Source organism: Bombina bombina, chromosome 3 (assembly GCF_027579735.1).
Source record: "Bombina bombina isolate aBomBom1 chromosome 3, aBomBom1.pri, whole genome shotgun sequence".
In the NCBI taxonomy this organism is placed as follows: domain Eukaryota; kingdom Metazoa; phylum Chordata; class Amphibia; order Anura; family Bombinatoridae; genus Bombina; species Bombina bombina.
In genome coordinates this window covers 146663375-146683938 of record NC_069501.1, presented here as the reverse complement: position 1 = coordinate 146683938, position 20564 = coordinate 146663375, and the positions used below count along the sequence as shown (strand labels likewise).

Genomic DNA, 20564 nt, shown 5'->3' with positions numbered 1-20564 from the left:
TAAGAGGAAAGTGGTGTAATATAGTTAGTTTTTTCTTCAATCAAAAGTTTATTGTTTTTAAATGGTACCAGAGTTGTACTATTTTATCTCAGGCAGCATTTAGAAGAAGAATCTGTCTGCGTTTTTCTATGATCTTAGCAGAAGTAACTAAGATCCACTGCTGTTCTCACATATGTCTGAGGAGTGAGGTAACTTCAGAGGGAGAATGGCGTGCAGGTTATCCTGCAATAAGGTATGTGCAGTTTAAGTTTTTCTAGGGATGGAATTTGCTAGAAAAAAGCTGCTGATACCGGATTAATGTAAGTTAAGCCTAAATACAGTGATTTAATAGCGACTAGTATCAGGCTTGCTATCAGAGGTATATACTCTGATTAATGTGCAATATAAAATGTTTGCTGGCATGTTTAATCGTTTTTATATATGCTTTGGTGATAAAACTTATTGGGGCCTAGTTTTTTCCACATGGCTGGCTTGATTTTTGCCTAGAAACAGTTTCCTGAGGCTTTCCACTGTTGTAATATGAGTGGGAGGGGCCTAGTTAAAATTACAGACAGAGACATTCAGCTTCCCTCAGCAGTCCCCTGCATGCTTTAGGACATCTCTGAAGGGCTCAAAAGGCTTCAAAAGTCATATATTGAGGAAGGTAAAGCCACAGTGAAGCTGCGGCAGTTGTTGTGACTTTTTTTTTTTTTTTTTCAATTTGTTAATCCGTTTTTTGTATTAAGGGGTTAATCATCCATTTGCAAGTGGGTGCAATGCTCTGCTAACTTGTTACATACACTGTAAAAATTTCGTTAGTTGAACTGCCTTTTTTCACTGTTATTTCAAATTTTAGCAAAATTTGTTTCCCTTAAAGGCACAGTAAAGTTTTTTATATTGCTTGTTTACCTTGATGTTAAGTGTTTTCCAAGCTTGCTAGTCTCATTGCTAGTCTGTATAAACATGTCTGACATAGAGGAAACTCCTTGTTCATTATGTTTAAAAGCCATGGTGGAACCCCATATAAGAATGTGTACTAAAGGGATTGATTTCACTTTAAACAATAAAGATCAGCTTTTATCTTTAAAAAATGTATCACCAGAGGATTCTGGCGAGGGGGAAGTTATGCCGACTAACTCTCCCCATGTGTCAGACCCTTTGACTCCCGCTCAAGGGACTCACGCTAAAATGGCACCAAGTACATCATAGACACCCATAGCGATTACTTTGCAGGACATGGCGGCAATCATGGATAATACCCTGTCAGCGGTATTAGCCAGACTGCCGGAATTCAGAGGAAAGCGCAAAAGCTCTGGGGTTAGACATAGTACAGAGCGCGCAGATGCCTTAACGCCCATGTCTGATACTGCGTCACTATATGCAGAAGCTGAGGAAGGAGAGCTTCAGTCTGTGGGTGACATTTCTGATTCGGGGAAACCTGATTCAGATATTTCTACTTTTAAATTTAAGCTTGAGAACCTCTGTGTATTGCTTGGGGAGGTGTTAGCTTCTCTGAATGACTGTGACACAATTGCAGTACCAGAGAAATTGTGTAGACTGGAAAAATACTATGCAGTGCCGGTGTGTACTAATGTTTTTCCAATACCTAAAAGGTTTACAGAAATCATTAATAAGGAGTGGGATAGACCCGGCGTGCCGTTTCCCCCCCCCCTCCTATTTTTAGAAAAATGTTTCCAATAGACGCCACCACACAGGACTTATGGCAGACGGTCCCTAAGGTGGAGGGAGCAGTTTCTACTTTAGCAAAGCGTACCACTATCCCTGTCGAGGACAGTTGTGCTTTTTCAGATCCAATGGATAAAAAATTAGAAGGGTACCTTAAGAAAATGTTTATTCAACAAGGTTTTATCCTGCAGCCCCTTGCATGCATTGCGCCTGTCACTGCTGCTGCAGCGTTCTGGTTTGAGTCTCTGGAAGAGGCCTTTCAGACAGCTACTCCATTGACTGAAATACTTGACAAGCTTAGAACACTTAAGCTAGCTAATTATTTTGTTTCTGACGCCATTGTTCATTTGACTAAACTAACGGCTAATAATTCTGGATTCGCCAACCAGGCGCGTAGGGCGCTATGGCTTAAATCTTGGTCAGCTGACGTGACTTCAAAGTCTAAATTACTTAACATTCCCTTCAAGGGGCAGACCCTTTTCGGGCCTGGTTTGAAGGAAATTATTGCTGACATTACTGGAGGTAAGGGTCATACCCTTCCTCAAAACAGGGCCAAATCAAAGGCCAAACAGTCTAATTTTTGTGCCTTTCGAAACTTCAAGGCAGGTGCAGCATCAACTTCCTCTGCTACAAGACAAGAGGGAACTTTTGCTCAATCCAAGCCGGGCTGGAAACCTAACCAGTCCTGGAACAAAGGCAAGCAGGCCAGAAAGCCTGCTGCTGCCTCTAAGACAGCATGAAGGAACGGCCCCCTATCCGGTAACAGATCTAGTAGGGGGCAGACTTTCTCTCTTCGCCCAGGCGTGGGCAAGAGATGTTCAGGATCCCTGGGCATTGGAGATCATATCTCAGGGATATCTTCTGGACTTCAAAGCTTCCCCTCCTCAAGGGAGATTTCACCTTTCGAGATTATCTGTAAACCAGATAAAGAAAGAGGCATTCTTATGCTGTGTGCAAGACATCCTAGTTATGGGTGTGATCTGTCCAGTTCCACAGTCGGAACAGAGACAGGGTTTTTATTCAAATCTGTTTGTGGTTCCCAAAAAAGAGGGAACCTTCAGACCCATTTTGGATCTAAAGATCTTAAACAAATTCCTCAGAGTTCCATCGTTCAAAATGGAAACTATTCGGACCATCCTACCTATGATCCAGGAGGGTCAGTACATGACCATAGTGGATTTGAAGGATGTTTACCTTCACATACCGATTCACAAAGATCATCATCGGTTCCTAAGGTTTGCCTTTCTGGACAGGCATTACCAATTTGTGGCTCTTCCCTTCGGGTTAGCTACAGCTCCAAGAATCTTTACAAAGGTTCTGGGATCGCTTCTGGCGGTCCTAAGACCGTGAGGTATATCAGTGGTCCCTTATCTGGACAACATCCTGATACAGGCGTCAAGCTTTCAGATTGCCAAGTCACATACGGACATAGTTCTGGCATTTCTCAGGTCACATGGGTGGAAGGTGAACGAGGAAAAGAGTTCTCTATCCCCACTCACAAGAGTCTCCTTCCTAGGGACTCTGATAGATTCTGTAAAAATGAAGATTTACCTGACAGAATCCAGGTTATCAAAGCTTCTAAAATCTTGCCGTGTTCTTCATTCTATTCCGCGCCCTTCGGTGGCTCAGTGTATGGAAGTAATCGGCTTGATGTTAGCGGCGATGGACATAGTGCCATTTGCGCGACTACATCTCAGACCGCTGCAATTATGCATGCTCAGTCAGTGGAATGGGGATTACACAGATTTGTCCCCTCTGCTAAATCTGGATCAAGAGACCAGATATTCTCTTCTCTGGTGGCTATCTCGGGTCCATCTGTCCAAAGGTATGACCTTTCGCAGGCCAGATTGGACAATTGTAACAACAGATGCCAGCCTTCTAGGTTGGGGTGCAGTCTGGAATTCCCTGAAGGCTCAGGGATCGTGGACTCAGGAGGAGAAACTCCTCCCAATAAATATTCTGGAGTTAAGAGCAATATTCAATGCTCTTCTAGCTTGGCCTCAGTTAGCAACCCTGAGGTTCATCAGATTTCAGTCGGACAACATCACGACTGTGGCTTACATCAACCATCAAGGGGGAACCAGGAGTTCCCTAGCGATGTTAGAAGTCTCCAAGATAATTTGCTGGGCAGAGACTCACTCTTGCCACCTATCAGCAATCCATACTGGGAGGCGGATTTTCTAAGTCGTCAGACAATTGTCATCCGGGGGAGTGGGAACTCCATCCGGAGGTGTTTGCTCAATTGGTTCATAGTTGGGGCAAACCAGAACTGGATCTCATGGCGTCTCGCCAGAACGCCAAGCTTCCTTGTTACAGATCAAGGTCCAGGGACACAGAAGCGGCACTGATAGATGCTCTAGCAGCGCCTTGGTTCTTCAACCTGGCTTATGTGTTTCCACCGTTTCCTCTGCTCCCTCGACTGATTGCCAAAATCAAACAGGAGAGAGCATCGGTGATCTTGATAGCGCCTGCGTGGCCACGCAGGACCTAGTATGCAGACCTAGTGGACATGTCATCCACCATGGACCCTGCCTCTGAGACAAGACCTTCTACTACAAGGTCCTTTCAATCATCCGAATCTAATTTCTCTGAGACTGACTGCATGGAGATTGAACGCTTGATTTTATCAAAGCGTGGCTTCTCCGAGTCAGTCATTGATACCCTTATACAGGCACGAAAGCCTGTCACCAGGAAAATCTACCATAAGATATGGCGTAAATACCTTTATTGGTGTGAATCCAAGAATTACTCATGGTGTAAGGTTAGGATTCCTAGGATATTGTCCTTTCTCCAAGAGGGTTTGGAAAAAGGATTATCAGCTAGTTCTTTAAAGGGACAGATTTCTGCTCTGTCTATTCTTTTGCACAAGCGTCTGGCAGAAGTTCCAGACGTTCAAGCTTTTTGTCAGGCTTTGGTTAGAATTAAGCCTGTGTTTAAACCTGTTGCTCCCCCATGGAGCTTAAACTTGGTTCTTAAAGTTCTTCAAGGGGTTCCGTTTGAACCCCTTCATTCCATTGATATCAAACTTTTATCTTGGAAAGTTCTGTTTTTGATGGCTATTTCCTCAGCTCAGAGAGTCTCTGAGTTATCTGCCTTACAATGTGATTCTCCTTATCTGATTTTCCATTCAGATAAAGTAGTTCTGTGTACAAAACCTGGGTTTTTACCTAAGGTAGTTTCTAACAAGAATATCAATCAAGAGATTGTTGTTCCATCATTGTGTCCTAATCCTTCTTCAAAGAAGGAACGCCTTTTACATAATCTGGACGTGGTCCGTGCTTTAAAGTTTTACTTACAAACTACTAAAGTTTTTCGCCAAACATCTACACTGTTTGTTGTTTACACTGGACAGAGGGGTGGTCAAAAAGCTTTGGCAACCTCTCTTTCTTTTTGGCTTCGGAGCGTAATACGCTTAGCCTATGAGACTGCTGGACAGGCCTATGAGACTGCTGGACAGAAGCCCCCTGAAAGGATTACAGCTCATTCTACTAGAGCTGTGGCTTCCACCTGGGCCTTTAAAAATGAGGCTTCTGTTAAACAGATTTGCAAGGCGGTGACTTGGTCTTCGCTTCATACCTTTTCAAAATTTTACAAATTTGATACTTTTGCTTCTTCGGAGGCTATTTTTGGGAGAAAGGTTCTACAGGCAGTGATTCCTTCCATTTAAGCCTGCCTTGTCCCTCCCTTCATCCGTGTACTTTAGCTTTGGTATTGGTATTCCACAAGTAATGGATGATCCGTGGACTGGATATACCTTACAAGAGAAAACATAATTTATGCTTACCTGATAAATTTATTTCTCTTGTGGTGTATCCAGTCCACGGCCCGCCCTGTCTTTTTAAGGCAGGTCTAAATTTTAATTTAAACTCCAGTCACCACTGCACCCTATGGTTTCTCCTTTCTCGGCTTGTTTCGGTCGAATGACTGGATATGGCAGTTAGGGGAGGAGCTATATAGCAGCTCTGCTGTGGGTGATCCTCTTGCAACTTCCTGTTGGGAAGGAGAATATCCCACAAGTAATGGATGATCCGTGGACTGGATACACCACAAGAGAAATAAATGTATCAGGTAAGCATAAATTATGTTTTTACATCTGTCATTATCTTGTTTCAAAGTCTCTGCAGACAGCCTCCTTATCTCAATCCGTTGACAGACTGGCATTTCAAGCAATTAGTGATGACTCCTAAATAACTCCATGGGTGTGAGCACAATGTTATCTATAGGGCACGCATGAACTAACATCCTCTATGTGTGAGAAAGTGTCAAATGCATTTAGCTAAGAGGCCGCCTTCAAGGACTTAGAAGGTAGCATATGAGTCTACCTAGGTTTAGCTTTCAACTAAGAATACCAAGTGAATAAAGCAAATTTGATGTTAAAAGTAAAATGGAAAGTTGTTTAAAATGACATGCCCTATCTGAATCATGAAAGTTTAATTTGGACTTTACTGCCCCTCTACATTTATATTCACATTCATAAGTTTTAACACAATGAATGTTAGCATTCAAATATTATATTTCTATATTGATTCCATACACTTACATTGAAATTTCAGATACCTAATATTCGAAATGTAAACATTCCATTATTGAATTAGATTACATTCAAAATTGGGAAAAAAAATGTTCATTTGGTTTTGGCGCATAACTTATCCCTTCATTAAATATTTACATTTTGTATTTATTTTTAGACTACATTGTGCTTTGTAAACGTTCAAGATGTATGTAGAACATATTTGCTTATTTTAAAGAATCTGCTAAACTATTCACCATTCTTAATATTAACTCCTAAAGAATCTGCTAAAATATTCACCATCCATAATATTAACCCCTAAAGAATCTGCTAAAATATTCACCATCCTTAATATTAACCCCTAATGACCAGGGTATATTTCACATCAACAGACACATTTTTACTTTGGTCTATGTAATTGTAACAATCATCTAATCTTTTCTTTGAATGCATAATTCTTTCTAGCATTTGTTTAGTGTCTAATATCCCTTTAAGACCCCCATGCCTACATTTCTCTTCTAAAGGAACAGTATAATTCTAAGGTTGCTTTGTTAGAAGCACATGCAAGAATGAGCTATTCCCTGCTTTCTGGTTCTAATGTATACCTAAATGTATAGGTGTAAAACTATGTGTAATCGCATCCCATACGCTTAAACGTATATTTTCAATTGCATATGCTTTAGAAGTTGCTAATTATTTGTTTGTTAATGCAATTAGAAAGAGGTAAGGTAATTCAAATCTTAAAAATGTCATTAGTCGGTACTTACCACACATATTGATTTGCTCGTCAGATCCATCAGGACAGTGGGATACTCCATCACAAAACAAGACTTCATGTATACAAGTGAAGGAATCAGCACACATGTTCATATAGGGTGGGCATTTCACTGGAATATAAAGGCCAGAAGGTAAAAGATCATCTTTAAAAATATGTGAGGACATGTTTAGTACATTTAAGAAAATCATAATACTATCCAAAACCAGTTAAAGGGACATTTCAGCCATAATTGGAAAGCACATGGGTGCATTTAAGTTTTGACTTTATATACAGGTCTTATCAAAAATGCTCAATTTTTTCAAAAGTTTATTTAAGTATGCTCCATGCACTAGCATCTTAACACAGCACTTGGTCAGAGACTCAATTTATTAATTGCTAATAAATGCCCCACTGGCGCTCTGAACATTTTGTAAAATGCTGGCACACTGAAATGTTCCAGCTTCACGTGCACATGCAGAGAAAAATGTTAATACTAAAACAGTGATAGCTTTTATTAGAAGAATGTTTGTATATTATATTGTAAATATGTTTAAATTTAATTTTGACTAAAATGTCCCTTTAACTGTACATAAAAGGAAACATTCCACAAGCTATATTCAACCATAAAATTAAGAAGTACTGTAGTATTTGCTTCGTATAATTTTTTTCCCACCTCAGAGGTGTTAAAGGTATTAAAAAAAAAAAAAAAAAACTTGCTTGTTCAAGAATATTTAGAGTCTCTGCTCTCTAGAACTTTTCTGTCTGCAGTTTGATACATTTTTCTGAAAATCCCAAATTTTAAAGGAACATAAATGTCCATTTTAGAAATATTGAAAATATATTTTGAAATGGTTCACAATAAACTAATTAGATTTTTTCATTTGACTTTTATGTCCCTTTAATACATCTAAGGAACTTAATTACTAAATAGAGACTGTTTATTTTGTTTGCAAGAAACTCTGATGAATTATTTTTAGATCTAGAATTCATTTAAAGGGTCATTAAAGTAAAATATGCATTTTTTGCAGACCCAGGAAACACTCCTTGAAAAGTTTCCTGAATGTTATTTTTTATTGTACAACCTTTACTATGCCCAATAAGGAAATATATAAACAAGTTCTTGCACATATCAGATAATATGTGTGCAGCAAATATCAGTTTTCTGCATTATTTGAAGTGTACAGTAAAAGCAGGCAAAATAAATAATGAAAGTGTTTTGCAAAGTTTTTATTATGCATATTAAATATTTAATGGGAAATGAAACTTTGAAAGTACTGCCCCTTTAATTTAATTTCACAGCTCCACCTTCAGCTTAGTAAATAATTTAGAACTCCATCAAATAGAAAAACAGTGTTTGGGCCCAGTTCACAGGTTTGTAAAGATTGTCTGTCTTCACCAGCCTCTCCAACTTCATGCAATTCTTTATGTAAGTAGATAGTTGAGTGAGATGGAGAGATTAGCGAGCTTTACTAAAACTGCACACAAAAGCAAAGGAACTTATTATGCTGGAGAGGCAAGTGATACATTTTTGGTGAATTCTTGTGATTTGGATTTGCTTTCAGTTTTTAGAAAAGCCAAGTCACCTCAATAAAAGCATATTTCTCCAACATTGGTGTGTCCGGTCCACGGCGTCATCCATTACTTGTGGGATATTCTCCTCCCCTACAGGGAAAGGCAAGGAGAGCACACAGCAGAGCTGTCCATATAGCTCCCCCTCTAGCTCCGCCCCCCAGTCATTCTCCTTGCCGCTCTGAACAAGTAGCATCTCCTCGGGGATGGTGAGGAGTTTGTGGTGTTAGTTGTAGTTTTTTATATCTTCTATCAAGAGTTTCTTATTTTAAAATAGTGCTGGCTTGTACTATTTACTCTACAACAGAAAAGTGATGAAGATTTCTGTTAAGAGGAATATGATTTTAGCACAAGTAACTAGAATCCATTGCTGTTACCACGCAGGACTGTTGAAACCAGAGAACTTCAGTTGGGGGTAACAGTTTGCAGACTCATCTGCTTCAGGTATGACTAGTCTCCTTCTAACAACACAGGCTAATGCTAGATGACAGTCATTTTTCCCCTCAGGGAAAATGGTAAGCCATTTTTCTTTCACCTCAGCAAAAAAGATAACAGGCTTCCCCTTTTTGATTTTTATGCTGGTAGACACTGTTAGGGGCAAAATCGATTGGTTTTTATTACAATATCATGGCATTTGAACTGTTTTATAAGCTCATATACACTTGGGAACATTTTTTATTGATCTGGCATGTTTTAGACACCTAAATCTAGTCAGGAAGGCCCCTTCACTCTAGTGTGCTGAGGGAGGAAGCCTCATTTTGGTGATTCAGCTGTGCAGTTGATTTCAAGGCAGTGCATGCAGTTTTCATGTGAGAGGGTCCTGTGACTCAGAAAGTGACTCCAGAAGGCTTATTTCTGTGGATGATTGACCCCTAAGGAAGGTAAAATGCTGCAGCAATACTGTAGCAGGGATTGTAGTGTATAAAAACGGTTAAATCCAACAATTAGCTCTGGTTTGCTTGTTTTAAAAGCTAGAGTCTCCATATTTGCTGTGCAATACTTTCTAAGCATTAAGACAATGGGGTCCAAATTTGATAAAAATCGGATATTGCCTTCATAGTTTTTTGAACATTCAGAAATAAAGTGTGTAATTTTATTATTTAAAGAGACAGTAACGTTTTTGTTTAAAATCGTTTTTATTGCATTGTTTGCCTGCCTAAATCTGTTTAACATGTCTATGCCATCAGATAACCTATGTTCTGTGTGTGTAGAGACAAATGTGTTCCTCCTTTGAGTGTTTGTGATAATTGTGCCATAGCGTCCAAACAAAATAAGGACAGCTCTGTTACATTTCATAATGTTGCCCAAGATAATTTATCTAATGAAGGTAGTGAGGATAATTCTACATCCTCTCCTTCTGTGTCTACACCAGCTTTGCCTGCGCAGGCGACACCTAGCGCGCCAGTGCTTATTTCTATGCAACAATTAACAGCAGTAGTGGATAATTCTATAGCAAATCTTTTATCCAAACTGCCAGCATTTCAGAGAAAGCGTGATTGTTCAGTTTTAAATACAGATAAAAAAAGGATGAACAATCAGACGCTGACGATGCCTTATCTATTTTACCCTCACATCAATCGGAATTGGCTGTGAGGGAAGGGCTGTCTGAGGGTGAAATTTCAGACTCAGGAAAAATTTCTCAACAGGCAGAACCTGATATAGTAACATAGTAGATAAGGTTGAAAAAAGACTGAAGTCCATCGAGTTCAACCTATACAAATCTAAAATACTTACAAAAAGCTCCAGTTAAGCTTAAATAACCCCATTAAAATGTGACCCATTTAATACTAGCAATCATATCCATGAATTTTGTTTATATACAGAAATTTATCCAGACTATTTTTAAATGTATCTATGGTATTGGCATTCACTACCTCCTTTGGTAATGAGTTCCACAATTTTATTGCTCTTACAGTGAAAAAACGTTTCCGTTGCAGGAGATTAAATCTCCTTTCCTCCAACCTTAAATTATGACCTCTTGTCAGAACCAATTTTCTTGGAATAAAAAGAGCTTCTGCCATCTCTGTATATGGGCCTTGAATATATTTATATAAAGTAATCATGTCACCTCTCAAGCGCCTTTTTTCTAAAGAGAACAGACCCAGTTTGGCTAGCCTCTCCTCATAGGTTAATTTCTCCAATCCCCTTATTAGCTTTGTGGCCCTTCTCTGAACTTTTTCTAGTTCTGCAATATCTTTTTTAGCAATCGGTCCCCAGAACTGCACTCCAAACTCAAGGTGAGGTCTTACCAGGGCTTTATATAATGACAGAATTATGCTTTCCTCCCTTGAATCAATGCCTCTTTTAATACATGCTAGTATCTTATTAGCCTTTGAAGCCGCTGCCCTGCATTGTGCACTCATCTTTAGCTTGTTATCTATTACTACTCCCAAATCCCTTTCCTCCTGTGTTTGGCTAAGTCTTGTCCCATTTAAAAAATACATAGCCTGCTTATTTTTACTTCCAAAATGTAGAACCTTACATTTTTCCGTATTAAATCTCATTTTCCATTCACTTGCCCATAGTTCTAATTTTAGCAAATCCCTTTGCAAAGAGAGTTCATCCTGCTCTGACCTAATGACCTTACTTAACTTAGTATCATCTGCAAAAATAGAGATGTCGCTATTTAATCCTTGCTCCAAGTCATTTATAAAAATATTAAAAAGAACAGGGCCCAGTACTGATCCCTGGGGGACGCCACTGATTACCTTTGTCCAATCTGAGTATGATCCATTTACTGCTACTCGTTGCTCCCTATCTTTTATCCAGTTATTTATCCATGAGCTAACATTTTCAGCTATTCCCAGTCCCTTAATTTTGTGCATTAATCTCTCATGTGGCACTGTATCAAATGCCTTTGCAAAATCTAAGTATATCACATCAACTGATTCCCCTTTATCTATATTTTTACTTACTTCCTCGTAGAATCTAATTAGATTAGTTTGACATGATCTATTTCTCCTAAAGCCATGCTGATTAGAACTCATAATCTTGTTTACACGAATATGCTCATCAATATAATCCCTTATAATCCCTTCAAATATCTTCCCCACTATTGATGTCAGACTAACTGGTCTATAGCTTCCTGGATCATCCCTGCTTCCCTTTTTGAAGAGTGGAAAAATTAAGAGTAAAGGTTTGTCTATAACAGTGCTAAGTTCCCTTAACACCCTTGGGTGTATTCCATCTGGGCCTGGAGTTTTATTTACCTTAATATTTTTTAGTTTTTTCCTGATATCCTCTAAACAAAACCCAGTTAGTGGTATGGACTGGCATGTTCTATTCTGTTCCAAAGTATCATTCAATGGTTCCTCTCTTGTGTATACTGAAGAAAAAAACTGGTTTAGTACCTCAGCCTTCTCCCTGTCATTATTTATCATGCTACCCTCCACACATTTTAATGTACCTATATTATCCTTCTTAGATTTTTTGCTATTTATGTACTTAAAGAACCTTTTAGGGTTAGACTTAGAATCCTTGGCAATTAATTTTTCATATTCAATTTTGGCTAATTTGATTGTTTTTTTGCATGCTTTGTTACATTCCTTATAAATATTGTATGCTGAGTCTGTACTATTTTCTTTTAATAATTTAAATGCCCTACGTTTTTTCCTAATTTCTTTTAACACATTTATATTTAGCCATAACGGCTTATTTTTTTTATTTTTATTTTTATAACCATATGGTATGTATTGATATGTATATTTATTTAACAAATTTTTAAATATTATCCATTTATCCTCTGTATTTTTTATTAGAAAATACATTGTCCCAATTTATATTATTTAATGATTTCCTTAAATCGTTGAATTTTGCTTTCTTGAAATTAAAAGTCTTAGTTAAGCCTTTAAAACACTGCATATGAAAAGAGATTTCAAATGTGACCATGTTATGATCACTGTTACCCAAATGTTCTTTGATTTCTATGTTTGATATTATATCTGTATTGTTTGATAGCACTAAATCCAATATAGCTTTACTCCTAGTTGGCTCCTCTATTAATTGTGACAAGAAGCATTTAAATTTAAGCTAGAACATCTCCGCGCTTTGCTTAAGGAGGTATTAGCTACTCTGGATGACTGTGATTCTGTAGTAGTACCAGAGAAGTTGTGCAAATTGGACAAATTTTTAGAGGTCCCAGTGCACGAAGACGCTTTTCCAATACCCAAGAGGGTAGCGAGCATAGTGGATAAGGAGTGGGAGAAGCCAGGTGTACCCTTTGCCCCACCTCCTATATTTAAGAAAATGTTTCCCATAGTAGACCCTAGAAGGGACGCATGGCAGACGGTCCCGAAGGTTGAGGGAGCTGTTTCAACACTAGCGAAGCGCACAACTATTCCTATAGAGGACAGCTGCGCTTTCAAAGATCCTATGGATAAAAATTGGAAGGATTGCTTAAAAAGATTTTTGTTCAACAAGGGTTCATCCTTCAACCAGCTACGTGTGTTATTACTGTCACTTCAGCGGCGTCCTTTTGGTTCGAGGAACTAGAAAGGTCGCTCCAGAAAGAGACTTCCTATGAAGAAGTCATGGACAGAATTCACGCATTAAAGTTAGCTAATTCCTTTATATTGGATGCCGCTTTTCAAATAACGAAATTGGCGGCGAAAAACTCAGGTTTTGCTATAGTAGCGCGGAGGGCGCTTTGGCTAAAATCCTGGTCGGCAGATGTGTCGTCCAAGACTAAGTTACTTAATATTCCTTTCAAGGGTAAGACCCTTTTTGGGCCGGAATTGAAGGAAATTATTTCAGACATCACTGGGGGTAAGGACCATGCCCTCCCACAGGATAGGCCTTTTAAGGCTAAGAACAAGTCTAATTTTCGTTCCTTTCACAATTTCAGGAACGGACCGGCTAATAACTCCACTGCCGCTAGACAAGAAGGTAACGCGGCCCAGCCCAAACCCGCTTGGAAGCCCATGCAAGGCTGGAACAAGGGTAAACAGACCAAGAAACCTGCTGCTGCTACCAAGACAGCATGAAGGGGTAGCCCCCGATCCGGGACCGGATCTGGTAGGGGGCAGACTATTTCTCTTCGCTCAGGCTTGGGCAAGAGATGTTCCGGATCCCTGGGTACTAGAAATAGTCTCCAAGGGATACCTGCTAGAGTTCAAGGGACTTCCTCCAAAGGGAAGATTCCACCTGTCTCACTTATCTTCAGACCAGATAAAGAAACAGGCATTCTTACATTGTGTAAGAGACCTATCAAAGATGGGAGTGATAAACCCGGTCCCCTCCGGGGAACAAGGTCTAGGTTTTTACTCAAACCTGTTTGTGGTTCCCAAAAAAGAGGGAACTTTCAGGCCAATCCTGGATTTAAAGATATTAAACAAGTTCCTCAGAGTTCCATCCTTCACGTGGCTCTTCCATTCAGTTTAGCCACCGCTTCCAGAATTTTCTCAAAGGTGATAGGGTCCCTTCTAGAGGTCCTAAGGCCGAGGGGCATCGCTGTAGCACCTTATCTAGACGACATCCTAATCCAAGCGTCGTTTCTTTCCAAAGCGAGGGCCCACACAGACATTGTGTTGGCTTTTCTCAGATCTCACGGGTGGAAGGTGAACATAGAAAAGAGTTCACTGTCACCGTCCACAAGGGTTCCGTTTCTGGGAACAATAATAGATTCTATGGAAATGAAGATCTTCCTGACAGAAGTCAGAAAGTTAAAGCTTCTAAACGCTTGTCGAGTTCTTCATTCTATTCCTCAACCCTCCTTAGCTCGGTGCATGGAAGTAATAGGACTAATGGTCGCAGCAATGGACGTGGTTCCTTTTGCTCGAATTCATCTAAGACCATTACAGCTGTGCATGCTCAATCAGTGGAATGGGGACTATACAGACTTGTCTCCCCAAATTCAAGTAGACCAGGTAACCAGGGACTCACTTCTCTGGTGGTTGACCCAGGATCACCTGTCTCAGGGAATGAGTTTCCGCAGACCGGAGTGGGTCATTGTCACGACCGACGCCAGCCTCTTGGGGTGGGGCGCGGTCTGGGACTCCCTGAAAGCTCAGGGCCTATGGTCTCGGGAAGAGTCGCTTCTCCCGATAAACATTTTGGAACTAAGAGCAATATTCAATGCGCTCCTGGCTTGACCTCAGCTAGCGAAAGCCAGGTTCATAAGATTTCAGTCGGACAACATAACGACTGTTGCGTACATCAATCATCAGGGGGGAACAAAGAGTTCCCTAGCGATGAAGGAAGTAACCAAGATCATCCAATGGGCAGAGAATCACTCCTGCCATCTATCTGCTATTCACATCCCAGGAGTAGACAACTGGGAGGCGGACTATTTGAGTCGTCAGACTTTCCATCCGGGGGAGTGGGAACTCCACCCGGAGGTCTTTGCTCAGTTAACCCAATTATGGGGCATTCCAGACATGGATCTAATGGCGTCCCGTCAGAACTTCAAGATTCCTTGTTACGGGTCCAGATCCAGGGATCCCAAGGCGATTCTAGTGGATGCATTAGTGGCGCCTTGGTCGTTCAACCTAGCGTATGTGTTTCCACCGTTTCCTCTCCTTCCCAGGCTCATAGCCAGGATCAAACAGGAAAAGGCCTCGGTGATTCTGATAGCTCCTGCGTGGCCACGCAGGACTTGGTATGCAGACCTGGTGAATATGTCATCGGCTCCACCATGGAAGCTACCTTTGAGACAGGATTTTCTAGTACAAGGTCCATTCGCACATCCAAATCTAGTTTCTCTGTAGCTGACTGCTTGGAAATTGAACGCTTGATTTTATCCAAACGTGGGTTTTCAAATTCTGTGATAGATACTCTGGTCCAAGCCAGAAAACCTGTGACTAGAAAGATTTACCATAAAATATGGCGTAAATATATCTGTTGGTGTGAATCCAAGGGATTCTCCTGGAGTAAAATAAAAATTCCAAGGATTCTCTCCTTTCTCCAAGAAGGTTTGGATAAAGGGTTGTCCGCTAGTTCTCTAAAGGGACAGATTTCTGCTTTATCTGTCTTGTTACACAAACGACTGGCAGCTGTGACAGATGTACAAGCTTTTGTTCAGGCTTTGGTTAGAATCAAGCCTGTTTACAGAACCATGACTCCTCCTTGGAGTCTAAATTTAGTTCTTTCAGTTCTTCAAGGGGTTCCGTTTGAACCTTTACATTCCATAAATATTAAGTTATTATCTTGGAAAGTACTGTTTTTGGGTGCTATTTCTTCTGCTAGAAGAGTTTCTGAATTATCTGCTTTGCAGTGTAATCCACCCTATCTGGTTTTCCATTCAGATAAGGTTGTTTTGCGTACTAAGCCTGGTTTTCTTCCAAAAGTTGTTTCCAACAAGAATATTAACCAGGAAATAGTTGTTCCTTCTCTGTGTCCGAAACCAGTTTCAAAGAAGGAACGTTTATTACACAATTTAGATGTTGTTCGTGCTTTAAAGTTCTATTTAGAAGCAACAAAAGATTTTAGACAAACCTCATCTTTGTTTGTCGTTTACTCTGGTAAGAGGAGAGATCAAAAAGCTACTGCTACCTCTCTCTATTTCTGGCTAAAAAGCATTATCCGATTGGCCTATGAGACTGCCGGACGACAGCCTCCTGACCGAATCACAGCTCACTCTACTAGAGCTGTGGCTTCCACATGGGCCTACAAGAACGAGGCTTCTGTTGATCAGATATGTAAGGCAGCGACTTGGTATTCTCTGCACACTTTTGCCAAATTCTACAAATTTGATACTTATGCTTCTTCGGAGGCTATTTTTGGGAGAAAGGTTTTGCAAGCCGTGGTGCCTTCCATTTAGGTAACCTGATTTGCTCCCTCCCTTCATCCGTGTCCTAAAGCTTTGGTATTGGTTCCCACAAGTAATGGATGACGCCGTGGACCGGACACACCAATGTTGGAGAAAACAGAATTTATGCTTACCTGATAAATTACTTTCTCCAACGGTGTGTCCGGTCCACGGCCCGCCCTGGTTTTCCTAATCAGGTTGAAAATTTTTTTGTCTTTATACACTACAGTCACCACGGCACCCTTTAGTTTCTCCTTTTTCTCCTAACCGTCGGTCGAATGACTGGGGGGCGGAGCTAGAGGGGGAGCTATATGGACAGCTCTGCTGTGTGCTCTCCTTGCCTTTCCCTGTAGGGGAGGAGAATATCCCACAAGTAATGGATGACGCCGTGGACCGGACACACCGTTGGAGAAAGTAATTTATCAGGTAAGCATAAATTCTGTTTTGTGTCACAATATAACCATAGCACATACAATAGTTCTATTTAAACATGTTTCATATTCATGCAACAATATTTAAAACATTTGAAATGGATTTTTATACCAGCATGTTTGTGCATAACCTATACCTAGAATCAAAGCTTTACTGGACAACAATGGCACCCTAAGGAGCATACATATTTTATAAGTATATGAGCATCAAATAAAAAAAAAGTTAATACATTTTCAAAGGACCTTTTTTAGAAGCAGAAATTATAAAAACCGTTGACTTGAGTTGGTATCCCCACTAGGGATGGGCGAATGTGTAAATTTCCGAATTTGAATGTTAGAACGAATGTTATTACCGAAATTTGAATTATAAATCCGAAATGTTGATAAGAACAAATATTGTTAAAAATTCTATAATCGAATGCTATTTACAGTTCTTGAATGTCACTTTCGAATTTGAATGTTTATAATTATATCAAATGTTCACATTTGAAATTTCGAATTTAACATTCTATTTAACAAATACTATTCAGAAGTTCAATAGTTCATGTGGTAGGGAGGGAATCTAGTAAATTGATACATAATAGATACAAATATATAATTTTGAATGTTTCTATATAGAATATTGAATAATTTGAATATTACATTTAAAGAAAGCATTAGAAATACTATTACAAACATATAAATTCAAATTTTTTTAATTCAAATATTGCATAATTTGAATATTACATTTAAAGAAAGCATTAGAAATACTATTATAAATATAAATTCAAATTTTTAAAAATGAATATTTTCTAATGTAATCATAGAATTTGAAACCAAACATCCGAAAATCCAATGTTAGAATGTTATGTAAACATTCGAAATTCGATTTGAACGAACAAATGTGTTAAAATTCGTTTCATTTTTCGAATGTTGTGAAATATTCGCCCATCCCTAATCCCCATTATAAATTCTAATATTTTGGAATGAGGGCGACAGACTGAAGCTTGCTAGCTACACAGCAAGGTAGGTTGTAGATACACTCTATTACATTTGCAAGATGTAACATGTTTACATTAAACTGATTTCCTTATTAAATGATTTATTAATAATAAAAAGCATATACAATGATTTGATCATTTTTGTCTTATTGGTTATAATGTATAGTACAGAACTGACAATCTACTGTTTACTCTTAAGCTAAGGGATTTTATCTTGAGGATGTTTTCTTTTATCTCTATAGTATTTTTTTTAAGTTTTAAAGCATCCAACACCTACCAACTATCTCTGGCTTAAATATCAGCTTTTAGAGTGTTGCTTTACTAATTTTAATATTTTGTTTCACCAACATTTTACATTTTGATATAGTCTGGTGTATTTTTATTAAAATAAAGCATTCACATTTTCACAATCAATACAATTATATTATATCTATATTATTTTTCATGTCTAGTCTTTCATGTTTATTAACAATAATCCTTCAACAAACCTCATCCTGAATAGCTTCTTATTTTTTTCACCTTTAAAGATGAGAATGACATAGGGAACAACAGTGGAAATAGACATCTCCAGCAGAAGAAAACAACAACAAGCAATTATAAAGCACCAATGAACATATACTGTATCAGGAAGGTTTATGTGTTTTTTTCCTAATATTCTATGGAAGCAACAGAGAAAGCAGGAATTAGAAAACCAGCACGGGGCACTGGTTGCTGTGGAAAATGGGTAGCAATAAACATAAAACGAATGATGCAAACAAATATGCCTATGAAGCTGATGTCTTCATATTAGTAAAAAATATAGATATGTATATATATATATTGTTCGATTTGAGGCATATCTGTTTACAATTAAACAATTATTGAAGAACCAACAATGAAATTTAGTATATAAGAATAATGTTACCTAAAAAAGAAACCATACTATTTCCACTAAACAATATAAATCAAACTTCTGTCTTTTAAATACCTAACAAACACAGAATGCAAAAAAAAAAAAGAATGATGCAATATGCCATTTGATTTATTGGTATGACTTGCATCAATAATGCCCTTAAAAAATAACCAGATTGCAGGTCTTCACGTTCTATATATTCTGCATTTTTTATTTTTAATAAATGTGCATTAGATTGAGTTACTCAAGAGATGTGCGTTTTTTAATGTTTGCTTCAATGTTTTCAATTCATAGTGTTGATGGTTTCATCAATGGGTCCCTATTGAAATAAAAAAAAAATTACCACAGCTTTTATCTAAAAAAAAATCCATTGGTATTCATGGACAGTTTTGAAGAACACAACTTGTTGATAGCCTTCTCAAATGAAATAAAATCTACCAATATGACTAGTATGAAGGTTTTCATAAGTGGAAAGCTAGTAGCAGCCTTGGCATGCTCATTCAGTCTCACACTAAGTGATTATCAATTTTATATAGCACAGGTTCCTTCAAGTTGCTTAGGGCCAACTAAAAGCTTGATACTCAGTAACCATGGTTTCCAAACTGCTCTCAACCAAGGTAATCCAGAAAATTTTGTTTTTAGTAAGAGGATTGGATTTAACAAATTCTACTTTGAGATATGATATCAAATGCATACACCAATGTTAACATCTTTTTGTTAAAGCCTTTTATGTCTAATCTGCAAACACCACATAAATTGGTATGATCTTTTGTTTCTACACACATATGGCTCTAGATGTTCTAGAATTAACACTGATGCTGGTGAATGACTGCTGTCATATCATTTAAATTAATACAGAAGTAAATTAATTATTTTAATTTTTCCACATGAAATAAATTCCATGCAAAATGAAATTATTTCAAATGTTTAGTTACATGAGGAGTAAATAAAAATGGAAATATAGAAATATCGCTCATATTACAATTTGAAACTAAAGATAAGCACAAACTAAATTTGCACTCGTCAGGTAAGCACGATTGAAGTCCTCATGTAAATGGTTAGGGCTAAATTAAAAATTGCACCAAACAAATACATTAAAATTAAGTGCTACAATCACATATTAACTATCTAATAAAATGATTCATGTAAATTAAAAAAATTATAATTATAAGGGTTAAAGGCATATGGTATATGACAAGGTATTTGAAAGTGCTATAATGTACTATATATTCATAAATATACAAATCTGAATATGTGTATATATATATATATACACTGTCAGAAAAAATGTGCAAAATTGTACCTTTAGGGGTACAACAGCTTGTCACTGGGGCAGTACCCTCAAAGGTACACCTGCTGTACCCTTCAAAATGGCTACAAATAGGTACCCTTGCAGATTGTACCTTTCAAAGGCAAATATGTACCTTTGGTGACTAGATTGGACCTCAGTCCTATGGTACCATATTGTACCCTTAAAAAATGGTGCAAATCTGGCCTTTTAAGGGTACTGCCCCAGTGACAAGCCCTTTGTACCTCATGATGGCAAATTTGTACTCATCACAACATATTGCAAATGCTGTTCCATTAATTTTATCATATAACATTCAAATATGCATTCAATGTGTACTTTTTCAGGCAGTATTACAATGGCCACACTGGCACTGCAGCTTTGAAAAAAAAAAAAAGTTTGTTTACTTTAACTGTAGCCATGTAGCAATTCCAAGACTGCTACAGAACCACCTGAAAAAGCAAGGCTAAACAACCAGTTCTGAAATGAACTTTTGAATTGGTTTTATATCACTCTGTACTAGACTCTAAAAACACCCCATTTAATTTAGGGTGACATGCCACATAAAACATAAATATATAGAAAACATATAGAAAACAACATAATAATAAAATATAACTCTAACGAAATGAAGGGGGATTCGGGGGAGGGATAAACGATAAAACTCACAACCATACATTGAATTGTCACTCTATGCAAAATATATGCAAATTAGTCTATTTCCCTAG

At 38.3% G+C, this 20564-nt stretch overlaps 1 protein-coding gene across 1 annotated transcript in view; it reads right to left on the bottom strand.

The window, feature by feature from the left end:
• TMPRSS15 (transmembrane serine protease 15) overlaps positions 1 to 20564 on the bottom strand; it is an 839864-nt gene that overhangs the window by 618529 nt on the left and 200771 nt on the right. Inside the window, exon 10 of the mRNA XM_053705190.1 lies at positions 6943 to 7095. Coding sequence (XP_053561165.1) covers positions 6943 to 7095 — 153 coding nt within the window. The remainder of the gene's footprint in view (positions 1 to 6942; positions 7096 to 20564) is intronic.